Raw genomic sequence first — 20,823 nt, 5'->3', positions numbered from 1 at the left:
TGTTCCCCAGGACAGTCTGTCACAGTCCTCTCAGGACAGTCTGCCACGGTGCTCCCCATGACATGTACTTCTGTGTGCTTGTCTGCCTGTCTTTCTTCAAGTTCTTGTGCTTTTTGGAAATTTAAGGTGTTTAAAAACAAATTGTTTTTTTTTTTCTCCAATAGTGCAATCCTGCTTATATTTAGACTTAGACCGTTAAGACCATTTACCTTCATCTAGTTGGGAAATTATCATGAAAAGTTTGTTTCCTCATAGAATAAATATAAAGAAAACTATCAGACCCAGCTGAGAGGCCACTATGACGGAGTCGGCATGGACAGACGCATGCTCCACGCTCTCAAAGTTGGCAGCCTGGCTAGCAATGTGAGTTGTGTTTAAGGGAAAGTGGGAATCAGCTGGTTGGGATGCGATTCCTTTGGCCAATTCCTTTTAAAGCCTTTTTTTTTTTTAAAAAAAAAAAATATGGGTGTTTCTATTTGTAAGAAGAGCCCCCCTCCCCGCAGATCTTTAAATGTTGACAAATGTAAAGAATTATAAGAGCCTTGAAACTCCCAGAGGCCCAGCCAGAGCCCGTTAGTATGCTTTGGCTGGAAGGATCTGTTATCATTGATTCTGAATGATACAGTAAGATGCACCAGTGCAATTCCTATTGGAAACACTGCGGGATTTCAAAGCTCTGATGAATGAGAGGTGGTTGCTTAGGGGAGACTTTGTATTTCATTGAAGACATGCTGTGGCCATGCAATAGGGTAATGGGGTAACCAGACACCAGGGGTTGGCGTGGAGGCTAGCGCACGATATGAAAAGACTGCATTTTAAATCTTGGAGGTAATGAGCACTTATAGGAGACCTCGCTCACATTCCTCTGTCCAAGGGCACAGACGTTGACTGTTAGAACAATAACTAAACTACTCTGAAGTTTTTAAGTTTTCATTGTCTTTAAGTTTGCCCAGAGGCACTGCCCTTGTATAACTGTGTGTAACTGCGTGTTTAAAACAAAAAATGAGAGCCTTATAATTAAAAAGAAAGATAAAATAAATGTACTACAGATGGAAGTTGACTAAGTTTGAACTAATTAAGAGTAATTCGAATTCATTAAAGGCAAAAGTGTGAATGCGATGTAGTTTTCTTTCGAGGTGATGAAAGCGAATTAATTTTGTTTCTAATTATTAGAAATATTTATGACATTCGCAAACAGGTTAGGGGGAAGTGGGACTGACCCCTCTTTTCCTTGGGTTTCAGGTTGCCTACAAGGCTGATTATAAACATGACGTTGTGGATTACAACTACCTGGCCACTGCCACTCCATTCTACCAAACAACGATGAGGCTGGTTCCCCTGAAGGATGTGAGTCCCCCCCCCACCCTTCATTCTATGACTTGCTGTGGAGTAAGGTTTAGGCAGAGAGATGGGAAGGAAAAAAATCTCATCAATATACAGGAGATCAAAGGGGGTAGGAATGGGGCCCATCCCTCCTCTGGGACGTCCATGAATGCATGACTAAAAACTCACTTTCTATGTAAAATTTGGATGGTTCTGCTCTTGTCTTGAAAACATCCTAAAGTTCAAATTTTCTCAGAATTTGGAGAGCTGGACACATTTACAATAATTTTTCCACAGCAATGATGACCTTTATAAAATTAGAACTTAGTATGTTAAAGATAAAGTAGGTATAAATTAAGAGCCAACGGTAATGTTAAATATACCTTTTTCTCAGGGGGCATGTTGACAAACAGATAGATAGACAGGCAGGCAGACAGACAGACAGACAGATGAGTAGCTAGATTCCTTACTTATTACAGGAGTGAGACTATTTATAGGCATCCCAAACAAAATAATTCAATTAATTAAAATTATTATTTTGGTATTATAATAATTGTATTGTGTGTTCAGTATTAAAACTTTAAAAATATAGAAAAAAGCATGAAGAAAGAGATAAAGTAATTCACTTGCTTAAAAATGAGCTGATCTCACAGTTAGCCAGAGAAGGCAATCTCCAGTCTACTAATTACTTAATAGATCAGGTAATTCTGCCTGTGCTCACTGACTGCCCACAGTGCTTCCCTCCAGCTCCCATGGGCTCAGCACAGCACCAGTGACCAGCTGGGGTTTCCTGCTGCTAGATAGGACTTCACCACTCTCCCTCTTTTTTGTGGAGAGTAGATGTGGTGAGATTGGTTTGCTGGATCTGAAACAGTGTCTAGACCACTGAGGAGTAAGAGCTGGTAATGACAGCTTATTGCGTAAACAGGGCTTTGTAGGAGTGAATGAAGCAGGCAATGGGAACCCACAGGACAGAAGAGACCAAGCTTTGTGCTTCTCTTTCCCAAGGAGTTTTGTTTGGTTGACTCTCTTGTATCCCAGTGAAACCAAAACATCTTTATTTTTTGGTCCCAAATACTTCATAAGCTACATAGCAATTAAAAGTAAAATCGTGATTTGTGTGTTTACAATCAGGCTCTAGAGACCAAGCCTAGTCATTAGCACAAACAAAATGAGATAGATTGATATAGCTTTGTATTTCCATTGTAACATCCTTCTCTACTACAGGTATGTCTGTAGGACTCTCCGTCAAGGTCTAAGGTCTACGTCTGAAACGTTGTAGCTAGTTTAGGATTAACCTGAACTGCAATAGACACTGTTTTTAGAGATAGCGTCTAAGCAGGCAGCACATGAGCCATTCCCAGGCTAGTTACTTGTTTTCTTGGGATGCAGAAGTAAAATCAAAATCAACAGGGCTTCTGTGTCTTGTGTAGCAGAAGTTGGCAGGGACTGAGTCAGGGCTGATCTACAAGTGCCTCTTTCCTTCCTTCCTTTTACTGTCTTGGCTCTGGTATGTGTTTGAGCAAATTAGTCCTAATGTAGATTATTAACACTCAGGAAGTGGGGAAACCATTCCTTTTTCAAGAGAGTTTGTGGTCTTGCCATCTGGTCGCCTTAAAGGTGGTAAAGTAGCCATGAAAATTAAATATAGCATGGGTCCTTAATTAGAGGCCATTCCTGTAGATGGCTTTTTATACATACTAATAGAACTAAAATGGGACTCTATCTTTAGCATAGAAGCTTTCAGAATGTAGATTGAAGTGGTGGCCAAACGTTTGTGAAATTAATCATGGAAGCTGTTAATTATGTCCTGCAGAGAAAAGTAATTGTGCCCCAGTATGACATATTCAGCGCAGAACTATCAGGAAGGGACGTGCTATTTTAAAAATACAGTTTTTGTGACATTTTATCATGCCTAGTTCTGAATTCTAATAAGTCTCTATTATGAGTTGATAATTTTCCCTCTGAATTAATGCATTAGACAGTTGCAACACTCTAATCTCATTAGCAGTTGACTTTGAAATGACTTCATATCTCCAGTTTTCCCTATTTACTCTGGATGTACGAAGTGGGTTTTTTTTTTCCTCCTTGAATTATTAATGAAAAAGCAGCGAAGTGATAGTCTCCAAACAGCGCGGTCAGCTCTGAGCCTGAAGGTTTGTGGTGTCCACGTGTGCTGTTTTAACGACATGTTTATCTGTCATGTTTGCTCACGGGATAGATCTCCCGATCTCAATATACAAGTCAGAAGGCTCTCTGTGGTATGTCCTGTCCATCTGTAAGCAATGGTCCCAAGCACTCCAGGTAAACTGGGCTTACAGAGCGCAGACTCAAGGGCACAGCCGGAGGACCACTCTCCAGTTGGTCTGGGATGCAGATCGCGGCTCTCGCCCCTCACTAGCTGAGCTGCTTTCGTTCGTTCTCTGTGCTTCCCTTTCCACATTTCAAGGTAGGAGTTACTGCAGGGCAGGACTGCTGGGGAGGTAACTGAGTTAGGATGTATGGAGGAGCACTTGGAGCCACGGGATGTGCACAGCAAGTGCCCCGTGTTGGTCAGAGCTGTTATTACTGGGTATTGAGTGGAGGGAAGCGTGACATGAATAAGCTGGAAGCCAGCATGCCCAAGGTGGCCTCAAGTTTATTTCAGAAGTGAGCCTATGAACACGTTGGCACCCCATGCCTATCAGTGACTTTTTAAAATATAGACTTATTTGCCAGGTCTTAAAATGTCAGTGGGCATGGAGCAGGCCCGTGCCAGGAGTTTGTGGTTGGCACGGCTGTGCCTCATCCAGAAGATGTCAGTTGCAGCCTGTCTTCCTGTCTGTCTTCTGGCATCTGCGTTCATTCTGCTCCCTTTTCTGCAGCGCTCCCAAGCCCTGGGGGACATGGTACTCATGTCTCCCTCACTGTGAGCACACACCCATCTCTGAGCATCTTGTGCATTCACAGCTTAGTGCCCTTCAATGGGAAAGAAGCTCCTCTGATTGAGCAGAGGACAGCTGTCTGTGGGTATAAGCAGCTTGGTATTATGTCAGTTTAGATAAATGGCATTCAATCCTCACCCCAGGGCTAGGATCTCAAGACCTCACCGTGACACTTTCGACCCTGTTTACAGGAATGGATTCCCTCAAATCCCATCATAGAGTTGCATAAGAGTAGGCCTAGCAAAAGGCAGGCACGAGGGAAGATGGTTTGGGGTGGTCTGTCTCTCTCTCTCTCTCTCTCTCTCTGCTGAACTGCTTGCTACTGATAGATTCAGGGAGAAGACAGGGACCGTTGCCTTCAATTGTGTATCTACTAAAGACCACATAGGAGCCAAGTGATAGTGCCAACTGGTGTGTCCAGGTGACCCTGGTTCAACTAAGTAGGTTGTAAAGTAAAAGCAAAGATCATGAATTTGGGAATGGGTTGGCTGAGGACGGGGAATGAGGGATCAGTGGGCCTTGGAGGGAGATACGAGAGGGCGTGGGGAGGAGGGGGATTGGAACACGTTATACACACGCAGGAAATAGTCAGGTAGCGAAAAACGATCAGTTAAACACTCTCTAAGAGGAAATGTTTAAAACCAAATTTAGAAAGCCCTCTGTCTTGGAGTTGTGTCTTTAGAAGTGACAAAATGCTGTGGAAAAAATTTAAAGACCGAGAAATCCTGCCAGAAACGGTCATGTTAAGGCTCGCTCAAACCAGGATTTTATAGATCTGTTTTTAAACCTGTCAAGGACATGTGTATATGTTACCCGTGAAGATGCATTAAAACACATACACATCATGGGCAACTAAACTGAGCAAATGAACACGAGCATTGGCTCAGAAAATAGCAGTGGTTTATACAAGAACGTGGATTTATAGCTTCTTGGTAACAGCTGGGAAACAGAGCCACTGTGTGCTGACTCATGAGGATGCCATGTGAGTGGCTCCAGCAGAGAGAGCAGTGGATAGATAGTAAGACTGAAAGGACATGCTCTGGCATCCCAGATGGGTTTACTGGACTTAGGGAGGAGTCCAGGAGATGGGGAGGCACGCACTAGGGAGCCGCCACTATCAGCACGGGGTATGTAGGCAGCAGAGACTCATCTGGAATGTTGGGTGGGCAGGGTTTTGTCTAATTTTGCTTGTTCTGCACAGACTCCATGTCTGTTGAAGGAGCCAATGGATGAACAAGAGGTTGAGGCCAGATAGGTTGAGTAGGGACGGGTTTACTTCTTACTCTTTTCCTGTGTTGTAGGAAAGTGAATTTGTGAAGGGGCCGTTGGCCAGCCATGACATGTTGGCCAGCCAGGGCATCACCACTTCACTTTCAGCCATCCTGAGTAAGATGGGGGGCTTCTTCTCACTCGGCTCATCTCCATTGCCTCCCATGTTGCGTACCTTCAGGCCCCAAACCTAGGCCTTGATGTCGCTTTTTAGTTTCCCTTCCTACCACTCTGAATCGCACGTAGAGGAAATACGCGGGCTGGATGAAAGTATCCTTGTGTACAAATGGCTAATGACACTTTACTCCTTCAAAAAATAATCTGCAGTTTCAAGAATGAAATCTAGCAGCCCCAAATATCTAGTGTTAGACATACAGAAAAATTGCACTGTATATGCATCGAAACATACATCTTGAATTTTTGTCAAGATGCAACTCGTTTTTAATTGTGTGTAGGTGCCTGAATGTGGGGCATGTGCTTCTGACTGCCAGTATCTGGGGGGGGGGGGGGGCAGAGGCGTCGGATGCTCCTAGAGGTCACGGGTGTCAGATGCCCCCAGGGGCCAGGGGCATCGGATGCTCCAGAGCTGGGGTTATTGCCGTTTATGAAACACTTGATGAGGGTGATGGAGACTAAACTCTGGTCCTCTGCAAGGCCTGTGCATGCTTTTGCCACTGAGCCATCTCTCTAGCCTCCTGATGGTTTTATAAAATGACCCTGTGTCCTTTTTCATTGGCAGTGAGCCTCGGGATGAGATTACTGGGACAGAGGTTTTGTGTATGTTCTCAAATGCTGTTCTGGATTCCAAGTGCTATTAGCAAAGTCTCCGCAGTTCCCATAGCTACCTTGTCCTTGCCTGCATGTACTTTGCCAGCGACTTTCCTTCTCTCTCTGTGGGTGGGGAAGGCAGGGAACTGCTGCCGTTGGCAATGTGAAGACAGTGTGTTTCCTGCGTCCACTGCGGTGTGAGCTGGTCTCTGCTAATGTGTTGCTTGTCCGTGTTATCCAACCTTCCACGGACGGATCACTTTTCAGTCTCCGTGGGCTTGGCGTGTCCCTTGGTATCCAGTTAGGAGTCTTCTTTTTCTAATTCTCCGAAAATCACTACAGCCGAGTAAGGGAGCCATGCACATCCCAGAGATGATGGTGAATGACATTTCCCGTGCCTGTTTTTGCCCAGGTCAACTACAGGCAGAACATTGACAGAATGAAGTTCAGCTCGGTGACAAACACGCCACAGATTGTTCAAGCTAAGATCAACGCCCAGCAGCTGAGCCATGTACGTAGCACGCCCCAGCTCCGCTGGGGATTTTGCAATTGCTGTGAGGCCTCTGGACAGCTGACCCCCGAGGATTTTACTTTTACTAATGCTGGATTGTGTGGTTACAGCCGAGAAATGATGCCCTTTCTTTCAAACATTTTATTGTGGAGGATGTCAATTTATACAAAGGCAGAGCATACTGAAGCCCCTGGTACCAGCTTCAATAACTATCAGCTCACAGCCCACCCTGCCACATGTGCATGCCCTCTGACCTTCCCCTTCTTTCTCATTGTGAAGAAAATCCAAGATGCTACCCAGCTTCATCTGTAAATATCTTAGTATGAATCTCTAAAAAGTAAAAAGAACGAAGTACATTTTTATAATTTTGATACAACACACCAAAAGCTAACAATAAATCCCAACTTTGCAACTCTCTCGGCAGCGCCCGTGGCCCAGGGTTAAGTTTTGAGCGACAGTCCTCATAGATGACACTGCCGTCTTACCCATGTGTTTAGCTCTTTTGTGCACATGAGGTTCAAGATGTGCCTTTTATAACTGTACATAATCAATATTACTTCTGATAATACTGATTTTTGATTCCTAGCAAGTGTCTAACCTACATATAGCAAAGTGTTCAGCGCCACAGCAACTTAAAGGTATCTTGCAAACTTACAAACTTGGATGTGCCCGTGAGCTGTTTCATTTTTCGTTTGACACCTCCAATCTGTTAACTTAAACCCCCCACCACCACCCCAAGTTTCTTGTAAAGGGCCTTTCCCAGGGACCCCCCTCTCTGCAACAGGAATCAGAGGGACGTGGGAAACGGCATAGTTTCCCCAGGGCTCTCCTCCTGTTTGTTACACACAAACCTTGCAGACCTATTTTAAACTCAACAGGTGAATTACCGAGCTGACTACGAGAGAAACAAGCTGAACTACACATTGCCCCAGGACGCCCCTCAGCTGCTGAAGGCCAAGGCCAATGCAGAACTGTTCAGCGAGGTAAGAGCAAGCTGGGGAGAGCTTGGTGTGACATTCACCAATGCTCAAACAAGCAGGGCCTCCTTGCCTCCCAGGAAAGAGTCTTCCAGGGCATTCAACACAGTGGGATTTAGAATTTTGGCACACCTCCCTGGGTACATGATATGTGAACATGCAGTCTTGTCACCACCACCATCATCATCCCAGCGACTGACTGGTGACTTTGTGAGAAGAGATTTTTTTTTTTAAGTTTCAAGAATAATCTTGATATGATCAACAAAAACACAAGGAGTCACAGAATGGTCTGCGATTAGGCCACTAGCCTAGGTGGGAGTTATGGGGAAGGAAAACGAAAAATAGGGACAAATTTTTTTGTACAAGACTACTCTGTGTTGAGGCGGAGGACGTGATGACATAAATCTGATGTGTTTATTGGGCTCATCGTGGCGTTAACGTACCTTCCAGCATTTGTTGCCGTGGGTTTTGATATGAGACAAACCCCGATCCAGAAGTCATGCTGGACTCGTTTGAGCTGTACGACCCTAGTAAATAAATGCCTTGCTGAGCCTTGGCTTGTGTGAAGATTTGTAGTTAGTGTCTACAACCCTTTTAGGAAGGGACCACACACAGTGGTTCTTGCAGGCAGCATCAAATCTTCGCTTCTTGGCTGCACCACACAGTTTAGGATTTGCCTTCAAGCTCCACGCCCAACTTACATTTCCAGCAGCCCGGGGAATTATAATATGCATTTTGTAAATGGTCAGCCACAGCTCAGAGAGGTAATTACCCAAAGTCACTTGACCAGGCAATGAAGGTTCTTTGTCCTGTCCCTAGGGTGGCCCTAAGGGTCAGTGATTACTGTTACAGTCTTGACAATAATAGCTAAGACTCTCCCGCCTGCCAATAGAAGAAACCAAGTTTGCTTTAAAGAAAAATCCTCTCAACTTCCCGCAGACTGGTGGGTAGCAGGGCCCACTCACCTGTGCTTGTGTTTGTTTGTCAGGTGAAGTACAAAGAAGGCTGGCAGAAGACAAAGGGGAAAGGCTTTGAGATGAAGCTGGACGCCATGTCTCTGTTGGCCGCCAAAGCCTCGGGGGAGCTTGCTAGCAGCGTAGGTTCTTCTCGTTAACACAGAATTGTGTAAGGGATAAGAAACAGCTGCAATGTGATGGCAGCCACCTGCTGGAGAAATAATGACTGTTAACATTGTAAACATCGCAACACTTTAATCTTCTTCTGGGTTTGAGAAAGATGGAGGGGGTACTCCCCCCCCCACCACCACCACCACCATGGCAAGAATTGTTCTCTTTGTGTTTGTTACAGTCAGAGTCCCTTCTAGGGCAGTTTCTCTCTTGCTCACGCTAGACTGTCTTCTTCCTCTCAAGGTTAAATACAAAGAAGAATATGAGAAAATGAAGGGCAGAGCCCTGGGAGCCACAGACTCTAAGCTTCTGCATTCTCTGCAGGTGGCCAAGATGAGCAGCGAGGTAAACTTCCTCCCGCCCCAGCCCCTAACTGATAGCTGTGCTTAAAAGTTCCTCCTGGGCAAGCTTGCCTTTCTGCAGACTTCCACCTGCAAGGCTTTTCTCTCTTGGCTTATATACGAGGAACTCGTTCGTTTTCTTTATTTTGTCAAAGCACAGTGTTCTTTAAAAGTACGTGAGGTGGATGGTCCCGGGGATGACAGCGTCTACTGAGCAAGGTACAGAGGTGCTGAGTACATCTATTTATGCCACAGATATTTGTCACACAGTGCTCTGGGTGAAATACTGCAAGAGGCTCTGGAGCTATGAGAATGAGCAGCTCACAAGTTCCTCGCTCACAGAGCTAAGCTCAAATGTGAGAGTGTCTTAGTCCATCTTTCTGCTGCTAAACCAGGATCCTAGAGATAGCACTTGAGGAAGGAAGAGCTCTGTTTTGTCGTATAATTCTGGAGGCTCCAGGGCCTGAGGATGGACAGCTGCAACACCCTCGGGTTGGCCCCGTGTTGCTTGGGATGAAAAGAGGTGTAAAGGGGAGCTAGTGTATGTAAATGAGAGAACACAGTGTGTTCTCATGATGATAAATCCAGCCCAGGACAGGCAGGCAATGATGTGTTCGTGAGGCTGCAAGAGGTTTGACTTGGTACCTCCACCACCATCACCACCACCACCACCACCTACTGTTGAGGAGCTAAACCTAAATGTAACTGTCGGCAGGGACAAATCACATCTAAATCATAGCAGGGAGTTGAGCTTGTAGGTTTTTTGTGATGATGTTCTGGGTGGCCACAGTATTAGTGTTCAAAACATTTGCCAGGCTAATGTGGTATCCCCAGCTCCAGCCAACTTGATTGTCATTGGTTGTAAATAACTGGAATGTCTGGAGATTGACACTCATCACCTAGGACAGATCATGGTAGGGTGGTCGTGGAGCCTCTGGGGAAGGAGAGCTCTACCAGAAGGGACATCTATGGTTTCCAGTCAAATCTTTCACCCAATGCAAAGCATACAGGATGGACACATGAGCACTGAGTTCCTACTCTAGCCTTCCCGAGCCATGCAATGAAGCCATGCAATGAAGCCATGCAGCTCTGCTGAGCAGCTGAGTAGATTTACCTGGTAGGCCTTTACGAGACCGTGGCTTGAGTGGTATAAGGGAGCTGGCACTGAAGTCATGCATTTAGACACACCATGGAACACGTCTTGGGAAATGCATGGTCATGAAGCATGAAGACACAGTAAGAATCGGAGTTGGGCTTTGATGTAAATGGACAACAAATTGTTACACTGAGTATCTGTGATCCAAAGCCATATGGTCGTCAACGATAGCAGTGGGAGAGTAGAGTTAGAGACTAGATCACTCAATACCTGGCACCTCGCCCCTCATACTGCTGGGCACTGTCTTTTCTCACCATATGCCGTTATATCCGGTGTCATCACCATTGTCCGAGCTGTAACTAATGTCATGACCGCCATTGTCACAGCATCAGTCATCATCACCGTCTCCATGGAAACCACTATTGACATCCATCCTCCTCGCCACCATCACCCTTGTATTCTCATCACTAGTGTGTGCTGTTTGCACGTAACACTCCCTATCCTAAGCATCACATTTCTGTGACTGTAGTAAGACTGGCCACATCTGGTTCCTTAAGGAAAATGAGCCGTAAGGGAGGGGATGTAACTTTCCAGAGGCCTCCTGGCCATGTGAGCAACGTGAGTTGTGTTTAAGGGACAGCGGGAATGAGCTGGTTTGAAGTTAGGCTTCTTTGATTCTATAGCCCCACACTTTGTTGTTTCGTTTTGGAAAACCTCTGCAAAAAGCATAGGTGGCAGCCTCTCCTGCAACAGCCATGAACCAGGGTGAAGTTTGGTAAGAGATGGCCTTAGATGACAAGTATGTAGGGGACAGGATCAGTATGACTGTGGTAACACTGACTTGGGGCCACCTTTCCAGCAGATAGGTGGCTGCACCCAGAGTGCTTAAATCTCCCAGAATCCCGAGAGTCTCTCCCCCACTCTCTCTTAACTCCTGCAAGAACAGCCTTTAATCAATGAGCCCTGTTTTGTTGCATTCAAGGTTGAATATAAGAAAGGGTTTGAGGAGAGTAAAACCCACTTTAACCTGCCCATGGACATGGTGAACCTCAGGCACGCTAAGAAGGCCCAAGCTCTTGCCAGTGACCTTGACTACAGAAAGAAACTGCATGACTACACGGTGCTGCCTGAAGATATGAAAACTCAGTGGGCCAAGAAAGCCTACGGGCTGCAGAGCGAGGTGAGTGGCCCAGCACCTTGCCCTCAGATGAGCTCTCAGAGTGATTTGAACCTGTGAGTGGGTCCATTGTATAACTCAGAGAAGATCTATAGCTGTAACAGGTCCAGGATAGACAGGTGTAGAGAGACAAAGAGCCAAGACAGTGTAAACTCAGGATGGGGCGGGGCTTGGAGCTAGTGTGAAAGTCAAGATGGGCTGGCAACAAGAGCCAAGGAGAAACATCTTGGAAACATTGGTCAATTTTGGCAAGGTCAAAGTGTTTCAGCAGGAAGGTGGAATGTGTTCATTTCCATCGCAGGGAGCACCCAGTGGCCTTCCCTCCCTAAGGGAGACAAATGGGGAGTGGCTTTCTGGGAAGACATTTTGGATGTTCCCATGAACTTGGTTATGTCTGTCTGTGTATGTCAGATTAGAGCTTGGTGACATTTCTCCTGCAGCTGCAGTACAAAGCTGACCTGGCATGGATGAGGGGAGTCGGGTGGCTGACAGAGGGGAGTCTCAACCTGGAACAGGCGAAGAAGGCTGGACAGCTCATCAGCGAGGTAACTTGAGTGTCTGTCCCCTGGGCTCCTGAGTCACGGAGCTCTGGTTCCCTCCAGTGCCTTCCCATACCTGCAGGGCTTTATTCTGAATTCAAGCCAAAGGGCGAGACACCTTCATGTTTGTAACTGTAAAATCTCCAGAACCAACTCTCTGCCCCTTTAAACCTCCTACAGGTTTTGTTGTTTTCTTGACACAAGATCTGCCCGTGTAGTCCAAGCAGGCCCTGGACTCCACATCCTCCTGTTGTGTTTCCTGAGTGCTAGGATTACAGGATTGTGATACCATGCCCAGCTCCAGGGAGTTGTTTTTAAGATTACCAATTTATTTTAAGAAGTAGTCATTCTTTTCTTTAATTTACTTAATATATGAGTGCTCTGCTGCATATACATCCGCAGAGCAGAAGAGGGCATCAGATCCTCTTATAGATGGTTGTAAGTCACCATGTAGTTGCTGGGAGTTGAACTCAGGACCTTTGGAAGAGCAGCCAGTGCTCTCAGTCGCTGAGCCATCTCTCCAGCCCTAGAAGTAGTGGTTTTAAAAGAGTGGTTTTTAGAGACAGGTTTCTTTGTCTAGCCTTGGTTGTCCTGGAACTCCCTCTTTGACCAGGCTGGCCTCAAACTCAGAGATCCACCTGCCTCTGCCTCCCAAGTGCTGGGATTAAAGGCGTGCACCATCACCACTTGGAAAGGAGTAGTCTTATCCAGAGAATCATTTAGTATAGAAAGAGTGTATAAATAGAGCAATTGAAAACCGGAAAACACTCAAGGTGCTTTGCAATCTCCAACATTTTGAACACACAATTCACAGCATGACATTTTTCATTAGGCACTAAGTTACTGAAAATATCACATAAAATAACCTTAAGATTATAACTACCATAGGTGTATATGAAACATTAATGAATTTAAATCAGGGTCTCATCCCCAAAATATGTCATTATGGACAAATACCCACCCCAAACCAACCAACGGGAGAAAGATCCTCTGAAATCTGAGACTGCCATCCCAAGTAATCAACATGTGACATCTTTCTTACACCAAGGCCGCTTCACCGTCTGGCGCTTGGAGTAAGTGTTGCTACACTCTGGAGACGTGGGTGGGGTCACTAAATATCATGGAGCCTTTTCTCATGGAAGAATGAGAAGGCTGAGTGAGCTGAGATACTTCCAGGCCCCATGGTCTAATCCTGTGCATCTGTTTCCATCTTGGGGAATTGCTTTGGCAGGGAGCAGAGAGGGACTCTGGAGGGATGTCCCATGTGGAAGAGGGACTGTCAGGAACTTTGGGATCTTCAGGGTGATTCTTGCTTCTGGGCCAGGGAGACTGTGTCTGCACATTGCAAAGAGATAAAATAGCTACCATTTACAGACAGATAATAATTCAGATAATAATAACTACTGGTATAGTTGTCGGATCCCTCTGAGTGTATTGATTCATGGTGCAGTGTATTGGTCACTGAGGTCCTAGGCATAGATCGTGAGGTTATCCTGCTGTGCTCTATCTTATACACAGGAAAAGCAGACTTAAGTCACCGTTCCACTCAGGAGCAGTACTCAGTACTCAGTACTCAGTACTTAGTACTTGGCATGAGACTCAGTGACTCCTTGGCAGTACATATCCCCAAATACATACTTTATAATTTATTCTCATTTTTCTACCTTACTTACTCTCAAAAATACATTTGGTTTTAAACTATGTCAGTAATGGAAGCAGTAGAGACAGAGCATCACCCCGAGGCTCTCGACACTCCCTTCTGTGAGATCTACTGAGATCCAGGTAGATCTTGGATCAGCGTGCAGTTGGGGAAGAATCTAGGAAGTTGTCCTTACAGCATCAGAGATGTGGGTGTCCACCTCACTTCCTGTGTTGACTACAGCTTTTTATGCTCTTTGAGGGGTTTCTTTCCTTTGAGGTGATTTTCGGTGTGCTAGAATATAGTACAATGAGCTCTTAGCTCCAAAGTAAGGACTCAGGATTTGACCAGTCTCTGCACTGTGACTGGGGATTTCCGGCCACAGAAGGGTCATGTGACTTCCCTCAATTACATGGTAAATGAGCTTTTCCATCCAACACAGAAACTAGGAAGGAAAGCCAGCAGTTGCTTTGGGATATTGTCTCTAGATTTTTCTTTCTTTTTTTTTTTTTTTAAGTCAAGAAGGGTTTATTTTAGCTTAGGGTTTGAGGGTCCAGTCCATCAGGATGGGGAAGGCATGGTGACAGAGCAGGAGGCACCACAGTCAGGAAGCAAAAAGAGACGGGTGCTGATACTCAGTTCTTTTTTTTTTTTTTTATTCTGTCTGGATCCTTAGTCCATGGGATCGCACCTCCACACTCGGGGCATGTCTTCCCACTCTGGTTGAACCCATGTGGAAGCATTCTCACGGTCACACCCAGAGGCTATGCCTCCTAGGTTGATTCTACATCCTAACAGGTTGAAAAAAAAATCAAGATTAAGCATCTTGCCTATGTTGGGGAAGTGTGGGATTCCTTCTGAACTGGGGTCTGATGCTTGCAGTGAGATTTCTCTTTTGTCTGTGTTTTCCATTTAAAAGAAAGATACTTGAGGTGTCCAATATTCCTGTCACTGTCTGGCCCTCAGTGGATAAGACACTGCTTCTGCCGAGGGAGTAGAAGCTCGGTGGCACCCTACGCTACTGCTTCAACAAGCCATCCACAGGGGCAACTTTTCCCATCCATCTTGGCAACTCCAATGGAAAAGCCAGAGGAAGTAATCTTCATGAGAGATGAGACGTCCCCAAGGGGAGACAGAATTAGCACACTTGAAAATTTTCCAATTAGTTAGTGGCTGTGGGATAAGGACACAATGAAAACAGACCTCAGAGAAACAGTGTGACCTATGATCTCTGACCTTCTACCTGTGGCTTTGGTGCTCCTTTCTTTAGCTCCTTGGATAGTCAGGGGGACCCCATGGGCAGCGGTGATAACAAAATGTGCTTCGACCTTGGGTCACATGGAAAGAATGATGTTAAAACATCCCCTGCTGCACCTGACAAAGCTTCCTTCACCACTGTTAGCCTTGTGCAACTGAAGGAAGAGGGTCTTCGGTCTGTTTAGTGACATGCCCAGTCAGGGGACTGGAAAAAAGGTAGAGGTGAGATTTGAAACGGTCTTGAGTCCAAGTCCCTTCCACTTCACCTCTCATGTCAGACCTCGGGTCTGTAGGGTGGAAACAGCCCAGTGTATGCAGTGTAATGCAGAGTTAGCTGGGAAGCACTGAAGTTCCCACAGGCTCATGGGAAAGCGGAGGCAGGAGGAGGCTGACAGGAGTGTAGCAGAGACAAGCTCTAGGTTCAGTGAGAGACTCTGTCTCACAAAGCCAGGTGGAGAGTGACCAGGGAAGACATCCAAGACTGACCTCTGGCCTCTTCATAAACATGCACTCATTCATATGTTCACATCACACACACAACACACACACACACACACAGAGAGAGAGAGAGAGAGAGAGAGAGAGAGAGAGAGAAAGGGAGAGGGAGAGAGAGAGAGAGAGAGAGAGAGAGAGAGAGAGAGAGAGAGAGAGAGACAATCTCCCTAGAGCAGGGTGTGAGGTTCTATTTTAGGACCTGCAGGAACACCCATCCCACAAGGAAATGCTTGAGCTGTAAAAAGCACAAAGGTGTATGTGCATGTGTCTATGTGTGTGTATGGTGGAAGGGGCGACTCCATCCTGACACTGTGGCCTACCTTTTCTTTGGAAACAGAAAAACTACCGGCAGAGGGTGGATGAGCTGAAGTTCACCAGTGTGGCTGACAGCTCCCAGATGGAGCATGCCAAGAAGAGCCAGGGGCTGCAGAACGCGGTGAGTCCTGGGTTGCCCTCCAGCCAGAAGGCTGCTGTGTCTCGAGCCCAGGATCCTCTGGAGACAGCAGCAGGTGCTACCTACAGGAACAGCTCAGGAGTCCTTAAGGAGGCTGGACCTGGCATGGCCCAGGCTTCCAGGAAGTCTGCAGATCAGACACGCCCTGCTTCTCCCCCACTCACCGAGACAGACCGATCTCATTACTCCTTTGCTGTCGGTATTTCTTAATTGTCCTTTCTTCTTTCTCTTTAACCAAGACGATAATTCTGGATTAACAGAGAATTATGTTGGAAGTGGGTCTGCTTCTGGCTGGATGCCAGTTTAGTTCTAATAACGGAGTCAGAACAACAAGGTGCCATTTGAATGATGTACAGGCCGGTGCTCAACCAGAGCCCCCCACTAATTGCCCCAGCCTGTTCTTCCCAGCTTTTCCCCATTGGTCCAGCAGATGCTGCATCCTCTGATTCCCGCTGGAAAGCTGTCAGAGTCAGTAGAAAGCTACTGCTTGCAAACCTGACTCGAGGGAGGGGAGGAAGGAAGAGAGAAAGCAGAGATCTATTTCCTGGTCGGGTCACTGCCCATATCCCGGTGTCAGCACTTCCCAGTGTATGAATGGATCACGGATGCAGGAGGGAGCGTGCTTCCTGCCCAGCCTACTTTGGCGCCCCCTGGTGGTTGAGAGATTTTTGATGTTCACAGGAATGTAAATGACAATAGATTTGGGAGGCAGATGGCAATTCTAAGGAAAGAAAACCAGGAGGATAGTTGTGTTGGTCTCTGTCTCTAAACATGTTTTTTCCTGTGTTGTCTCTTAATGTCTGGCCTGGTGTTACACACACATATACACACACACACACACACACACACACACTCACGTATATATATGCACACACACACACACACACACACACACACTCACGTATATATATGCACACACACACACACTCACGTATATACACACACACACACATACACACATACACACACACACACACACACACACACACACACACACACACATATATATATATGTTATTTTGGGGATCTTACTCTAGAGCCCAGGTTGACCTTGAACCCTCAGCAACACTCCTCCTTCAGTCTTCCTAGTTCTGGGATTATAGGCATAAGCCTGTTATTTGCTTTAATTGATTTACAATATTTATATTTATGAGGTACAGTATTGCAATCTGATACACAAATACAGTGCACAATGATCAAACCAGGGTAATTAGCATTTCCAACTTTCAGTGTGATTTCTATGTGTTGGGAACCTTCATGTTCTTGGTATTTCTCTCAAAGATGTAAAATTAATTTCTGGAGTCCATAGCTAGCCTACATACACATATACGTGTATGTGTGTGCGTATGCATATTATAATATATGTATGTATGTATACTTATATATGTATGCATTATGTACATACATGTATATGTGCTATATAACAGAAGTACCTCTCAACATCTGTATTTTTGTACCTGTTATGCATGCCCTCTCTGGTCCCCCTGACTGCTGCCCACTTTGTCGCCTTTGTTTGTTCCTTCTATGAGGTCAGCGCTTTCAGTTTCACAGATGAGTAGCATCCTGTGGTCATTGTGCCTAGCATGTTGCATTGATTTCAATGCCCCTGACTCCATCTATGCTGCCCCAGTTTTAATGGACAGCCCACCCTGTTCCTTCCTCACCCCTGACCCTGTTCACTATCAGGTGGCCTACAAGGCAGGAAACGAGCAATCCGTCCATCAGTACACCATCAGCAAAGACGAGCCTCTCTTCTTACGAGCCCGGGCCAATGCTGCTCAACTCAGCGAGGTACTGCAAGGGTGGGCACTGCCGGCTTGGCTCCCCCATGTGTCTGTGATCAGCTGGTCACCAAAGCCACCAGCTACACTGCAGTGATTGGTTCAACTGCAGTGGGTGTGGTGTGGTTCCTGACCAATGCTTGTTCCAAGAGTCAACCCCGAGTGGTCGAAGGCGGGAAACCCAGTTGTCAACTCTACACCTTGGTCCTTAGCTTGACCACTTACCAGGGGTGCAGCTATAGACTGGGCGTTTACTCTTGGATGTCCGTTAGTGAAGTGAAGCTAAGAGCAGCTCTTCCTCCCTGGGTTGCCACGAGGCTTCCGTGAGCATACATGCATGATATTCTTCAGGAGTGAGCACTGTGGTAGCTCCCTGGTGTGACATGTCCATGATTGATATCCCGTCCCAGTACGCCTGCTCTTGACTCTCTATACACAAGTGTCCCAAGTCTCTGCCGTCCTGACCTGGAAATAGGCAGGGAGGAGAAACAGAAGCCGGGGTAGAGGCTGAACTGATATCCACTCTGAGAGGAAGGGAGGCCTTCCAGAAGAAAGGCCTTCAGGCTTGGAGGCAGAGGTTTCAGATGGAAGGGACAAAGAACAGCTCTAGGACTGGAGGCTGGATGAGGGATGATTCAGGAGAAAGTCCTCCGAGCCCTGTGGCTAAGTACTCTGGCTGAGTCTTGTGGCTGAACCCTGTGGCTGAGTCTTATAACTGAGCCTGTGGCTGAATCCTATGACTGAGTTCTGTGGCCGAGGCCTGCTCCTGGTGTGTGTATGGCTGAGTCCTGTGCTAGCCCATGGGATGTCGTAGCATCTGTCATGCTTGAGAGACTTCTGTGTGGTACCTATGGTATGTTTCAGACTGATGTGAGGTTTATCCTTGCTTCTTATGGTGGAAGTCAGATAAGCCAGGAGGCCCTCAGCAAGGGTAAAGAGACCTGGTTCTCAGGCTAGGCAAGGATGACACTGCTGATGCTCAGAAAGGTTTTCACAGAGTCTAGAGCAGTGGTTTTCAACCTGTGGGGGGTTCCCAGGGGTCATATATTAGAATGTCCCACATATCAGATATTTACATTACAATTCATAACAGTAGTAAAATTACAGTCATGAAGTAGCAATGAAAACGATTTTATGGGTAGGGGGTCACCACAACATGAGGAACTATATTAAGGGGTCAGAGCATTAGGAAGATTGGGAACCACTTATTCTAGGGGAACCCTCTCACTTAAAGATAACCATGGCTCCCCTAAATCTCCCCCAGACCCTGTACAAGAGCAGCTGGGAAAAGCAGAAGGCCAAAGGGTTTGAGCTGAGACTTGACTCCTTGGCATTCCTGACAGCCAAAGCCAAGAGAGACCTGGCTAGTGAGGTGAGTCCCTCGGGCACCAGAGCCGGATGCACACACACACACACACACACACACACACACACACACTGCTGCCCCAGGCACTGGAGTCGGATGCATGCGCTCTGCTGCTGCCTACCTAGGCAGGAGCATCGTCTCCCCAAATCATGGGGCTCTTCTGGGGAGTTGGGATCACGGCAAGTCCTCCACAATGAGGTCACCACTCCTGCGGTCAGGGCCGTTGCCACACACCAACTTTCCAGCAAGCTGAAACCGCAGTGGCAAGAGTCTTGGAATACCTGCTCCTTCTCGGGTGACGGAGGCACAGCCTGTTCATGGTTCAGAGACTATGCTCTTCAGTGAGATGGACTTTGGATGAAAAGCCTTCCCTGTTGTGCCTTGGTGCTATGAGTTAAGCAGATGGTTTAACCGTTCTGCATCCCAGTTACCAGCAAACTGGTAATTACAAGATGATTATGGGGACCTGAGACAGAGCAACGTGCGCTGCTCTTCAATCCCGTGCAATTCGTTATGACTCAGGTGACCGGTTAGAGGGCCAGAGAGCAGAAAAGATCTGTGCTTCCTTCCTTGAGGAAAGAAAGGAAAGGCATAAGCAGACAGAATTGAAGAGAGGGGAAAGAGGGGTGGGGAAGAAGGAGGAGGGGAGACTAACTATAGCAGCCCATTTCTGTAATCTCAGCATTCTAGATGCAGAGATAGGAGGATAAAAATTTAAGGTTTATCTCGCTATGGGGATCTGGGTTCAGCACCCATCTCCAAAGACACAGCCAACCAAAAAAACCAAGCTAAACGACAACAAGCACAAAACCAAACATGAGTACAAAACAAAGACCAAAATTAAAACAAAACATACATACAGGGAAGGAGGGAGAAGGGAAGAGGGAGGAGGGAGGAGGGAGGAGGGAAGAGGGAGGAGGGAAGAGGAAGGAGGGAGGAGGGAGGAGGGAAGAGGGAGGAGGGAAAAGGAAGGAGGGAGGAGGGAGGAGGGAGGAGGGAAGAGGGAGGAGGGAGGAGGGAAGAGGGAGGAGGGAGGAAGAAAAGAATAGAGGAGGGAAGAGGGGGTGAAGAAAGGAAGAGGGAAGAGGGATGGAGGGAAGGAGGGAGGAGAGGAGGAAGAAGGAGAGAGAGAGAGAGAGAGAGAGAGAGAGAGAGAGAGAGAGAGCAAGCGCGCGCTTATCCAGTGGTTTGGTGATGGGGTTGATTTAAAGTCTGCCATATAACATGTTTTAACACAATCAATGGGTGTGTGAGCGCCCTTGGCTTATCCCATGTCTGGCCCATGGTAAACAGTGATGGTGTCAATGCTGTGGTTTGGAGATGAGTCTAGAGTTTCCTCACAGCGCAAGAAAGGCAGCGTTGAACACAGTGCCACCTGGCTGGACTCTGTGTTCTTCAAGCTGTCCCCACAGCTCTTTCTCCTGGTTCTCTCTGTGCTTTGTCTGACACCCTTTGTCTCCAGACAGCACAGGCTCCTCTGCTCCTTCTCCAAACTCTGGAGCTCTCTCAACCACAGCCGCTGTTCCAGTTTTGTAATGACTTTTTAGTTACAATGTTCTGTTATCCATAAAGATTGTAAGTCAGCTTATTGGACGGCAGCAGGTTATTTAAAAAGAAATCAAAAGCGGGGCTAGGAGCCAATAAATATTTGCTGCTTTCCCAGAGGACTGGAGTTTGGGTCCAGCACCCATATCAGGTGGCTCACAACTGCCTGTAAGTCTAGCTCCAGGACCTCTGAAGTCTTCCTCTGCTCTCCCTTGGCATTTTTATACATGTGTG

General features: G+C 46.6%; 1 protein-coding gene and 1 long non-coding RNA gene across 12 annotated transcripts in view; one reads left to right on the top strand and one right to left on the bottom strand.

Annotated features, from left to right (window-relative positions):
- Nrap (nebulin-related anchoring protein) overlaps window positions 1-20,823 on the top strand; it is a 70,026-nt gene that overhangs the window by 16,893 nt on the left and 32,310 nt on the right. For all 7 annotated transcript variants that reach the window (XM_006526745.4, XM_006526748.4, XM_006526747.4 and 4 more), the window contains 11 exons: window positions 256-363; window positions 1,243-1,347; window positions 6,697-6,795; window positions 7,674-7,778; window positions 8,761-8,868; window positions 9,143-9,244; window positions 11,319-11,516; window positions 11,954-12,058; window positions 15,781-15,879; window positions 17,584-17,688; window positions 18,943-19,050. In XM_006526745.4, coding sequence (XP_006526808.1) covers window positions 256-363; window positions 1,243-1,347; window positions 6,697-6,795; window positions 7,674-7,778; window positions 8,761-8,868; window positions 9,143-9,244; window positions 11,319-11,516; window positions 11,954-12,058; window positions 15,781-15,879; window positions 17,584-17,688; window positions 18,943-19,050 — 1,242 coding nt within the window. The remainder of the gene's footprint in view (window positions 1-255; window positions 364-1,242; window positions 1,348-6,696; window positions 6,796-7,673; window positions 7,779-8,760; window positions 8,869-9,142; window positions 9,245-11,318; window positions 11,517-11,953; window positions 12,059-15,780; window positions 15,880-17,583; window positions 17,689-18,942; window positions 19,051-20,823) is intronic.
- On the bottom strand, window positions 6,785-16,486 carry Gm17197. Of its 5 annotated transcripts, none has more exons than XR_003952900.1 (4): window positions 15,764-16,486; window positions 10,355-10,494; window positions 8,738-8,936; window positions 6,785-7,125 (listed from the first exon to the last, which is right to left on the bottom strand). It is a non-coding gene; the product is annotated as a predicted gene 17197 (long non-coding RNA). The 5 variants fall into 5 exon arrangements; XR_877946.3 differs by having other exon boundaries at window positions 8,738-8,939; window positions 10,355-10,440; window positions 15,764-16,483; XR_386818.3 differs by having other exon boundaries at window positions 8,738-8,939; window positions 16,062-16,483.

This window comes from Mus musculus, chromosome 19, assembly GCF_000001635.26.
Source record: "Mus musculus strain C57BL/6J chromosome 19, GRCm38.p6 C57BL/6J".
In the NCBI taxonomy this organism is placed as follows: domain Eukaryota; kingdom Metazoa; phylum Chordata; class Mammalia; order Rodentia; family Muridae; genus Mus; species Mus musculus.
Note: the sequence above shows the minus strand (reverse complement) of the source record. Positions and strands in the feature narration are given on the sequence as shown.